Source organism: Myotis nattereri (genome assembly GCF_964212035.1).
Source record: "Myotis nattereri genome assembly, chromosome: 17".
NCBI lineage: Eukaryota > Metazoa > Chordata > Mammalia > Chiroptera > Vespertilionidae > Myotis > Myotis nattereri.
Window position 1 is genome coordinate 30,383,665 of NC_138092.1, and position 12,127 is coordinate 30,395,791.

The 12,127-nt window shown below is 35.2% G+C and overlaps 1 protein-coding gene across 1 annotated transcript in view; it reads right to left on the reverse strand.

Moving 5' to 3' along the window:
- The window catches only part of TOX (thymocyte selection associated high mobility group box), a 300,436-nt gene that overhangs the window by 44,246 nt on the left and 244,063 nt on the right, over window positions 1–12,127 (reverse strand). Inside the window, exon 4 of the mRNA XM_081111627.1 lies at window positions 6,080–6,361. Within this exon, the coding sequence (XP_080967753.1) occupies window positions 6,080–6,361 (282 nt within the window). The remainder of the gene's footprint in view (window positions 1–6,079; window positions 6,362–12,127) is intronic.

The following is a 12,127-nucleotide window of genomic DNA, read 5'->3' on the forward strand; positions in this document are numbered from 1 at the left end:
ATAGAACTCCACTTATAAACCTTATCATAGAAAGTAAATATTATAAAACCTTCACCATAGAAACTGGGCATATCACAGCACTATTTGGGATGGTACTGTTTCTGTAAGTGAAAATTTTTGCTACTTAAATCCTTTCTCTCTCTCTTCTTGTCTAAACTATGTAATCTAAAATCCCCTTATAAGAATAATTTCAAATAAGCATGGAAAGTAAGTCATCTAGTTACTGTGAAATCAGCAAGGCTGTAATCCTTCTTTCATTTTACAATCGGGTTTATTATTATCACTAATAAAAACAGTACATTCAATGACTCAAAACATCAATGATAGAAAAATGTATATGAGATGCTATAGTTTTGAAATGATTCACAAGTGTGGGGCGTGGTACTCGTATCATAATTCAGTTTTAAAGATCCTTGATTCTGCCAAACATAGCTGATTATTGTGTTAGGGCAAGTTTAGCAAAGATACTCATTAGCCTTATGGAAGATATTTGAAATTTGGGCTACTGTCCGGAAACATCAGTTTAAAGTGAGAAAGTTGATTGCAATTATATATACCTATTAGTTACATTTATAAATTTTGTTGGATTCACTTGGTCTTATCTAAATTTGCCTATCTGGGCCATCGTGTTTACTTCTTCATATTTTGGATGGAGGGTTTCTCCGGCCTTACAAAGAGTGCATAGCTATTGTGATAACATTCCACTGGATAAAATGCCAGGTGCCTATGTTTAGCCTCACTTTATTTTTATTTTATGAACTAATCAAATGTGCTTAATCACATAAGGAATGAATCATCTAAGAACAAAGACACCTTGAAAATACTCTCCTAGTATACACTTGAATGAATACACTCAAATGAATTATTTGAAATTGAGTATTAACCGGCTATTTGACTCAATTTTATTATTTTCCCAGAACTAGTTTGTTAAGTTCAGCCTCAATCAATGGGACACTTTATATTTTATAAGCAAGGAATATATATTTTCTCAATTGCTGGGGTATAAGAAATTCTTCAGGAGTATCATGCACATTATAGCATGTGAAGTGTTGAACAACTGCATAATAAACACAGTTCAAGGTGGAAAATACCAGAATTTGAAGTCCCAATTTTAAATATTCTGCCCTATTGTTAGATAATGTGACTTGACATCTAGCTCTAACATTGTTTGATTTCATTGTTTATAGAAACCCGTCTGCTTATAATTTTTACTTTATTCCAAGAATCTTCTTGCCTTTAGAACAGTGGTAAATAAGAAGTCCTTTTCTAAAGGCTTATGTAATTGTTGCTCTGGTGACTTATCCTATTGCCTTTGAGAAAAAAAAGCCCCACAAAAAACAACAACCACTTCTCTTTCTGTTACTATGGAAAAGCACATGCACTGAGAAACTAGCAAATTAATAAGACTCTCTTAAATGCAAATAGTGAATGAAAGCAGGAACCCAGAGAAATAAGCAAAATATCGAAGCCAGCTTTCACCTTGAAGATAGTTGCTAAGCCTGGTGAAATTGAGTTAAAGGCACAGTAGATAGAAGACAAAGCTCATTGTTTACCAGAAGTTGGATGTTTAGCAGAAGTCTTCCTACTAAAGTAAGGACAGAAGAGAATTACAGTGTCAATGTAAGGGGGACATAAAATGATTTCTCTTGTATATGCCCACCCAGGAGCTGCAAGGATGATACTGAACGGACAGGGGAAACATCTCTTGTGATAATCCACAAACAGAAGCCAGCATTTGTATCAATTTATATCCTGAATGCTAGCATTTATAACAATTTACCCAACTAAGGTGATTTGAAGAACTTTAAGGCAAGTGTCATTCTAGATTATAACGGTTTAAGATGTTGGGCAGAAGCAAACAGAAATCATCTTTAGAGGAATTCACTTTCAAATAAAGTCTAATAGAAGTCTCATAAAGTCATAATTAATATCAGCTCTCATTTCAAAAGCAAAAAAGCAATATAAAACAAGGCATTAAAACTAAGAGCCAACAGCAATAACAGAGAGCAGAATCAGACCCCAAAAGACTTCATATATAGGAATTAGCAAATGCTTAAAGGGACAAAAGAGATTAAGTATATAGATAAAAAGCAAGCAAGTAAAAAAGTCAAAACATATTTGAGAAAGAAATCAAATAAAACCAGAAATATAAAATAATTGAAATGAAAACTTCAATAGATCAGCTTTAGTTTTAGATTAGGTATTGCTAAAAAAAAATTATGAGCTGGTAATTGATTTAAATAAATCTATCAGAATAAATACAGAGGGGCAAGGAAATGCAAAATGTAAAAGCAACAAGTCATAGAGAATAGTATGAGAAAGTCTACAGGATGAGAGTGGAGCAAAATCACAAGAGGAAATATATGAAAAACAATAATATCTGAAAATTTCTTAGAATTGATAGAAAATAGAAATATTTAAATTCAGGATAAATTTAAAGAAACCCACGTATATCACAGTAAAACCGAAGGACAACAATGGCAAGAGAAGATCTTAAAACTAGTCAGAGATGAAAGACAGATTACTTTCAAAGGAAAGACAGGAGAATTTTCAAAAGCAGTAATGAAAATCAGGATTCAATGAAGTAACATAATATCTTCATAAAGAGAATCACTATCAATCTAAAGTTCTATATCTGGTGAAAGTACTTTTTAAGGTAGTTATATTCCCAACAGATTCTCATGCGATAAAATTTTAAAGGGTTAGAGAAAATGATGCCAGATGAAAAAATATTAAATATGTGAATAAATCTGAAGAAAAAAGACTAAAAATAATAAATAATGTTTTGTGAAGTATATTAAATTATAGAAGTTAATTAAATTATCATTAAACTAAACAACAGCAATAACTGTTCCAGCATGATTTGGAATGAAAGTAAATAAGAAGGGTAAAGATATCAATCAATGTAAGACTTTTATGCATTTGTGTTACAGGGCTAGCTACTAAGTGCACAGAAAAAGTATAAAATTTCCAATATTAAAATGGAAATTACGGAATGAGCAAAATAAAAACAAATTTAAAGAAGGTAAGAAAAAAACAAAGAAACATAGGACATATGGGGATAAATAGAAAACAACATACTTAAATGGAGAAATAAACCAAACTATTTAGTACTGATGTTAATGTAAATAAAGTCAGTTTCATTTAAAAGTAAAGATTATCTAACCATATGCTATTTACAAGAGACACATACAAAACTTAAGAATATTTTAAGCAGAAAAGTTGAAAGTAAAAGGATGGAAAAATATAAATTGTGATTCTTAGCCCATAATTTCCTTAAAAAAAAATACTGTGCTATAAATATACTTGTAATGCCAGAGACTTTGTGTCTTAAAGTGTCTACTGTATTACAAGTGCTGGATTACAGGCTTAGAACCACAAGCTACCCAAGTTTATGTCTTTGATGTTTTACTGTATGTCTAGTTTATGACTTTAGGCTGTCAACACAGCTCCATAGCAATCAGAACTGTGGGTAGTATTTATAAGGTGATAATTTGTTTTACTGATATATTTACAGTATTTCTCTGTCAAAACAAACATATTTCATTTAATTGTTCAATTAGATAAATGGGAATTAATATGTAATTGTTTAAGAGAGCATACAGTGTTAAGAGGGAAGCTTTAAAGGCTTCTTTTGCTGCAGTGAGAGTAAATATTCTTTTTTAATTCTCTTGTTAGAAATGACTTAAATGATCATTTTGACTTAATGCTATTTCACATTTAAATGGAGCTATTTCAATAGAACACTCCACATAAATCCTGCTCACATATACAGGGGAAAATCCCAGTTTAATATTTAACTGTGATGAAGAATGCTTGAACATTTTTGTCAGAGGACTGTTTTTAGCCATTTAATAAATATAAGTTGATTAAATGGTAAGGAGGATTTTGCATTAGAATAAAGGTGAAGAACAGTATGTAACCTTGGAATGGGAGGGTGGGTATTCTTGAGATGGAAAATACACGTAAACTAAACATGAGCTTAGAAATATTTCTATAAACAAAAAGCCATTTTTGATGAAGGCTTTCTTGAAAAATCTATCCCTAAGCCTTCACACATCACTAATTCAAGAATATACCACTATAGAATATAGGTTCTACCATAAAATACTATACAATCATTAATAGTGAGCTACAAATTATTTTGAGAGGTTGATGTGAGTGGTTGGATATAGGTTACTCACTGGCAAACTCTCACACCAGCTTGGAAGCTCATAACATACAAATTCATGTCTCAGCAAAATGATAAGATATGGACCTTATGGGCCAATAGAAAATGGCAGAATCTATGAATGTAATTCCAGGAATTTCTGGTTTCTACTCAGATGTCTACTAATTTAGGTTGAAGAGTGTGGAAAGTGTTATATAAATAAGAATAATCCTGCATAAACTTTACTGTCAAAAGATGCTACTAATTTTACACCAATTTTCCGAAATTCTAGCAACGAATACTTAAAAATATATAGCCCAGATGTATAAATAATCTTTGCTATGATATATATATCATGTATGATATATATATATATCTTCACCAAAAGATTTTTTACTGACTTTAGAGAGAGAGAGAGAGGGAGAGAGAGAGACAGAGAAATATCGACGTGAGAAAGAAACTATTTGTTGCCTTCTGTATGTACCCTGGCCTTTTGGTATACAGGACAATACTATAACCAACTGAGCCACTCAGCCAGAGTGAGTAGAATATATTGTATTTTTCCCTTGAAGTATAGTACATATCACCTATATTTAAGAATTTAACTTGAATTATTCATGCATAATCTAACATTTAAATAACTGGCCCCAAATTCTTAATGTCCAAATATTAATTGGCTGTTGAATACCATCAGAACAATACACATTTTCTTAAGAAAATTATGTGAGAATTTGATATAGAAAACAGTTGGGATGTGGGCTTTGGATTGCTTGGTTTGTTTATCAAAGGTGGGCTTACTGGAGCATCATTCACCACCTCTAGGAATTAGATAGCCTGGGAGGGCAGTCTTTCCAAGATTAAGGCTCTAAAAATGCCAGACCAGTAGGAATACCAAAAATAATATAGCAGCATTATATTTGTTATCAGGCTAAATAAATCTATGAGTCACTATTTATCTGGATTTTTAAAAATTAGTTTATATTAACCATATACAGTAGATCAGAATCCCACAGCGCTGCCTTTGGTAACATGTTGACAAGTTTCATTTCCCAAAAGCAAAATTCTTGCAAAAGTGAAAAGAAATCTAAGGGCTGACACAAGTGACAACTCATTAGTAATATTTTAAAAAGAGAAGGAACTGGAAGTACACATATAAATGTGAGTGTTTTTCATAGTAATTAGGCACAAGAGTCCTCACTTGGACAAATCCTAAAGATGCTTGCCTGAGAAGGAAGACAATAAAGAGATCATTTTGGTTTTTGAATGAGAATGCACTTGCTTTTGGTGAAGTCATTTGAAAAAGCTGCCTTGAATTCTGCCATCTGAGGACATTTAAAGACACACCTTCCTATACAGATAACTTAATGTGACAAAGGCAGATAGGCAGAGAGTCAAACAAACTTAGTGGTGTGGGACTAATAATAGGTAAGCAATGAATTGCCCAGCTTTTCCTTTGGAAGGGGGTCATTAATTTCCTTGCCCCTTACATTCCTCATCCTCAATATGAAATGATTGGGTCAGATGATCTCAACAGTTTTATCTATTAAACACACACACATACACCACCACCACCACCATCTTTGTCTTCTTAAAATAAAATGGTGAAATTGAAATTGACTTTTTTGAATGAGTGGCAAATTCAGCTTACTCACTGTGAAGACCCTGTATTTTGTGGGTGCAACTTATTTTTATGCATTAATACATGAAAATTGAAAGGATTTATTAGGGGCTTAAAAATGTAATTGGACAAGGTGATTCAATTCACTCAGTTTATAACCTCATGCTTCATAATAAAAGTACGTCCCCCATCAATGTTTCTTAAGTTGGATGACATAAACTTGCACCCACTACAGGTCAAGGAAGGATCCAAGGAAAACCTTTTCAGGCAACAAGCATTTCCTATAGGTCCTATAAATAATGTAGTCCTACCTTAGACGACTCATCGCCTTCATCTTCATGTACTGAACTGGATGGGGAAGGAGTTGCAGACTTGCTTCCAGGTGGAGATGGTGAGTTGTGGGGGACACTGCTTCCTCCCATATTCAACCCAAGCTGAGCACTCAGCTGGGACTGGTTGATGGTGGTCAGCTGGCCATGCTGCATCATTCCTGGCTGCTGCCGGATGTCTGCAGGCTGACCCCTGGGTCTCATGGCTGCCATCTGAGGATGGGAGCTATATTGAGCTCCTTCTGGGTTCCGTATATCTTGCATCTACAAGAAAATGGATAGGAATAATTTTCACAAACATGTTTCTGAGTAAATTAAAAAAAATATTCCTTAGACTTTAAAAATTCTGTAAGATGTCCTGCTGAACTATACACATTTCCATCCCCTCCCCCACCCCTCTAACAGTATGTATCACCCTAAAGGTGCTGTTACCATAGAATTTGAGAGTTCAATCAACATCACAGTTCATTACCAAAGAGCCTATTAATGATATTTATAGTCCTTATTTGCTAATGAAATGTAAACATCATTACAAATATTTATAGTATAAGTTTCAAAATATTGATGCTTATTAGTGTCAGCACTATATAATTATTAGTGATTACAGCATTCACAGCAATTCATGAAATCCCTTTTTTATTGTGATTATTTAAGAAAGGTCTGGGAGTTAAGCATGCTGTTGTTCTCAGTTTAATTCTATACAGCTAGTGTTGGCCAAAATGATCTACTAACTTCCAGACTAAGAATGTTCCCAGATTGGTATTAACCAATTGATTAACTGACTATTGAAATGATTTGACAACACAGTCACATTTGAAAGTGATTCTCTAAAGTTGCAAGGTCACCGTATTAATCCATTATGCTATCTGGGTCACTGCTTTTTAGCCTTAATGAGACTCACTCTTGTAATTCAAGCAATGAATTTTGTTTCTGCAAGGCTTAGAATTAAAAGCATTGGAGGATGAAGCTCTTAACGTATCCAGAGATCAAATGTGTGGTATAAGAGGAGTATAGTGGATTTCATTGAACATTTCTCTGGCATGTTCAAACTTATGGGGAATGATGGGGAATATTTCATGGTGCTTATAGAAGCAGCTCAGCCCGGCATTGGAGGATGAAGCTCTTAACGTATCCAGAGATCAAATGTGTGGTATAAGAGGAGTATAGTGGATTTCATTGAACATTTCTCTGGCATGTTCAAACTTATGGGGAATGATGGGGAATATTTCATGGTGCTTATAGAAGCAGCTCAGCCCGGCCGGCGTGGCTCAGTGCTTGAGCGTCGACCTAGGAACCAGGAGGTCAGGGTTCGATTCCCGGTCAGGGCACATGCCTGGGTTTCGGGCTCGATCCCCGATGTGGGGCGTGCAGGAGGCAGCCCATCCATGATTCTCTCTCATCATGGATGTTTCTATCTCTCTCCCTCTCTCTCTCTCCCTCTCTGAAATCAATAAAAAATATTAAAAAAAAAAAGAAGCAGCTCAGTTTTTTCATTCTGAGGGACGTTGGAGATTTTATGCAGTTCTTGCTTTATACGACAAGAGAGAGAATAAAAGAAAAAATGGGAAAAAAAGAAAAGCAATGAAGGGATGTGGTTAAAGTTATATTTTGGAACTGATAAATAAAATGAATAATGTTATCTTTCTCGGTTTCATTAAAAAAAAAAAATTCCACATGGTGTCAGAATGCCTAGTAATTACCTGTCTGCAAATGTTATCATGACAAAGAAATATTGTAAAAGTTAATTAAATAACTTAGTCACAGATTTTTTTTCCTTTTGGTAATAAAATCATTTTCTACTAATGCTCTCCAGTCATTTTGCCAACTTAGTTGTTTCCACCTGAAACTGATGCTGTGATGGAAGAGGTACCTGCCTGTGGTAGGTTTACCATCTTCACCATGAGGTCTCTTCTTAGTCAGTATCACCCCTTCAGACCTTTCCAGCTCTTACTCTGCTTCATCTTCAGACTCAGTCCTAGATATTCTAGAGCAGTGGTTTTCAACCTTCCTAATGCCTCGACCCTTTAATACAGTTCCTCATGTTGTGGTGATCCCCAATGTCATTGTTACAAATTGAACATAATTAAAGCACAGTGATTAATCAAAAAAACAATATGTAATTATATATGTGTTTTCCGATGGTCTTAGGAGACCCCTGTGAAAGGGTCGTTCGACCCCCAAAGGGGTCGCGACCCACAGGTTGAGAACCTCTGTTCTAGAATCTGATTCTTCTTGGTGAGGGCTTAGGATGGGCCATGGTTTTGTACCTGCTCATTTTCTGGTCCAAATCAGCACCTCCCCTCATGCCCCATAATTTAAACTATATTCCTCCAATCCTTCAAAAGTAGCTCATAGTTGTCTTTTTTATGAAGTCCCTCATTAAGTAGTCATTACTATTCAATGATACATATTAGAGCTTCAGAGATCCTTAGTGACATTTTTTTCATCTATGGAAGAGAATTATTAGGAGGAGGCCATAGTACTGGCTTGTCGAATGTCTGTAGAATTAAAAGAAATAGGTAGATAGATAAATAAGAATGAATAAAGCCCAGAGAAGTTAAGTTACTTCCCCAAGCCACAGAGTTGGAGTTAAAATCAAGATCGCTCGATTTCAGTCTTTGATATTTCCTACAGTATTAAGCAGCTGATTCAACATTTTATGTTTCCCACAGAGAGAGTTATAGTTAACTAAAAATAATCAAAAACACCTTGTCAAATGTTATCTGCCTAAATTGATTGTTTTTATCTGGTCCATTCATGTTGCCTCCACTCACATTTACTAAAATAGTTTTTCTTCCTTCTTAGCTGTCCCCAAATTCTATAATCTGACCTTTCATATGAAATGATACTAGCTTCTACAGATATTCTTAAAGTTGTATCGCTGTCATAGGGTACCATGAAAATCAGAACTGACTTTTGAAAATGCACAGAAGAGGTAGTATATACTATACTCTCTCAAGTCCTGAAGTCCTATTGTATTTTTTCTTAGATTCTATTTAGAACAACTCTCTCACTGTGAACCCAGAGTAATGGATGCATATATGGGTACTCTCCTATACATGGCAGCCCCTCTCTCAATCCAACAAAGCACTCACATGCATGTTCAAACATACATGTTTGTAGGAGAATACATTTTCATAGTCTTGTAAATTAAAAACGTTTACTAACAAAAACATTTTAACTAAATTATCTTCCCAAAGGTATTTAGCTAACTGATATCACGATTTCTCCTTCACATAAATCTCAGGTTAAAAGCATGAACAGTTTGTAACTTATCTGTTTGGACCTTGCTTCTTAATCTCACTCTTTCAGAAATATCATTGTTTTCAACATGATACTGCAAAGTATGATTTTTAAGTTAACTTATATATAGTTTCCAGATTCATGACTACAACCAAGGGTCCTCAATAGTCTAAAACGATCTCACCTTCTATCACCTATCTCTCTCATCAGTTTTTAATCTTTTTGATTGTTTGCTCATGTTAATTAGTCTTGAGGGTAGACCACTGACTGCTAAAATTTGTGTTCCCACCTTTGGACTATTGGTAGAAGGGGGTGGTGCATGGCAAAAGAGGGGTAAAGAATCAATTCGGGTAGGGACAGTGAACTACTCAACAGGGAACCTCTTTTTCAACAGACTCATCAGTAGTTGAAAATATCTTATCACCAATGGTGTTAGGCCAGGCAGACAAACAGCAGTTTTAACACCAAATCAAAGGGCAATTTTTTCTGTTTAGAGGGTAGGGAGCACAAATTAGAAAGCATACTCCTCTCCTAGGTCTCTGATGCACTTAGAAATAGATCTTAACACCCATGGTGACATTTGGAAATTAGGAGGAGTATTTTTATTTTTTAAATTACAAAAATTAATGGAGAGGAAGAGAGAGATAGGAACATCATTGATGGGAAAGAATCATGGCTTGGCTGCCTCCTGCATGCCCCACACTGGGGATGGAGCCCACCAGCCGGGCATATGCCCTGACCAGGAATTGAACCGTGACCTCCTGGTTCGCAGGTTGATGCTCAACCACTGAGCCCCGCTGGCCGGGCTGGAGTATTTTTATTTCATCTTGCTTTCATAAGAGTCAGTTCAGTATCAGTCACTGCCTAATAGATAATATGGGGAAAATATGGATGGAATCTGATTACTTACTGACAATTAGCTCATGAATGAAAGCAAATGTTTTGATTACTGGCTTCCTTCTAGAAAGATATTGATTTAATTACAGGTCTTACTGTCAAATACACAACCTCAACTTGTACAGTATTATTTCCAATATTTTTAACTTATTGTGAATAATTCACTTACGTCATGCTTATGACAACTGCTGCGTTCTCGGATTCTTCATGACTCCTCTATTGACTTCTTCCTACAACTTCCCACCACCCCTAAATGATTCCCTAACATTCTGTTACTCATTCACATTTCTTCCACCCAGCTAAGATTCATCATGATTTTGTCAATGGGGAACGTTTTACACTGAAATGTACAGTTCTGACCAAAACTCCAGGTCTAACTTTGCAATTGCCTGTTAGACATCACTACTTGGACATCACCTCTGCTAGAAACATGAACGATGTTTTCTTTCGCAAACCTATTTTGTACAATGTGTCCAATTTCTGTTGATGACACCTTCATTAGCCATGTCACCTCTATGCAAATGTTCTAGTAACTTTTGATTCTTTCCTTTCCTTTCAAACTCTTCTGAGTTCCATTGAGTCTACTCTAAAATATCCCTCCCATCAGCCCTTTCATTCCCACACCCATTCATGTATTTCAGGCCTTTATTATCTCTCCACTTACAATAGTACTTGACTAAAAAGCATCTCTTCACATCCACCCTGAAGGGTACTGCAAAATTAATCTTCATGAGCTATAGACTCAAAAACGTCCCAATGATATCTGCCTACCAAATTAAGTCTAATCTCTGGCATGCCATTGAAGATTCCAAATAAACCTTATTGCCTATACCTGTTCTTCACACACTGTATTGTTCAGCCAAACCCAGTTAATTGCAATTCTTTGCCTATGTCTCTCCCCCTTGAACATGTGTCTTTGTCTATGCGGTTCTCTTAGCATTCATTTTCTGAGCATCTGCTGTCTGAAGTTTTAAAAAGCAGTTTAAAAAATCTCACTTTGCTCAGCGATTTGCGGTTTGCACAGTGTTTTTACTTACTGAGCTTTGTAATTCCCCTTTGAGGCAGCCCTTAGGAATGACTGTTTTGCACAAGTTTATTGAGGATGGGAGAGGTTAAATGTTCTCAGATCTTTCTACCAACAGAGATTAAAGTAGAAATGAAATATGATCACTTTATTTTACATATGTGTTTTCTTTTTTACAATACTTTTATATTCAATCCCTAAGTATATTTTAAAGTCAAGTTCAAAAATCAGCTCATCTCCAAAGCTTTAAGAACCTTTCTACTCTGAGCTGGGAAGCATTTCTTTATGGGACACCACTTTTAAATTTCTTAGTCTAATGTGTATGTACTTTCTAGAGAGTAATCTTGGTCAGTACACAACTAATTTAAATTAGATATTTCAAGTATTCAAAATTATTTGCTGAGTCATATAAATGAAGAAATAAATACTACAAGTATGAACTTACTATAACCGGTTTGATGATTTTTCTTTTTTTCTGTGACCTTGATCTAACATTATTCACAAGATGAAAAAATTTGAATGATGTCTATTTCCCTTTATGACAGAAACCTCAAGCTATAACCTCCTTGACACTCATTATACTTTTGTCCTGAGGGACAGGCCTCCATTATTTAGCTGTCTAGCCAAGAAGCTAGCTAACGGAGGGCATTTCCTACCTTCCTTTGTAGCTTTGTAAGGCCATCTGACCAAGTTTGGACTAATGAAACCTAAGTGCAGGTGTTGTGTGGTCCTTCTGAGAAGTCTTCCTAAAGGGAAAGATTCACTTTGTTTTGTTCTTTTCTGCTGGCAAAAGGGTGTGATTAGAGCTTGGGAAAACATCTTGGACCCGAGTGTCTATTATGGAGCTGTTATCACCGTAATGACTA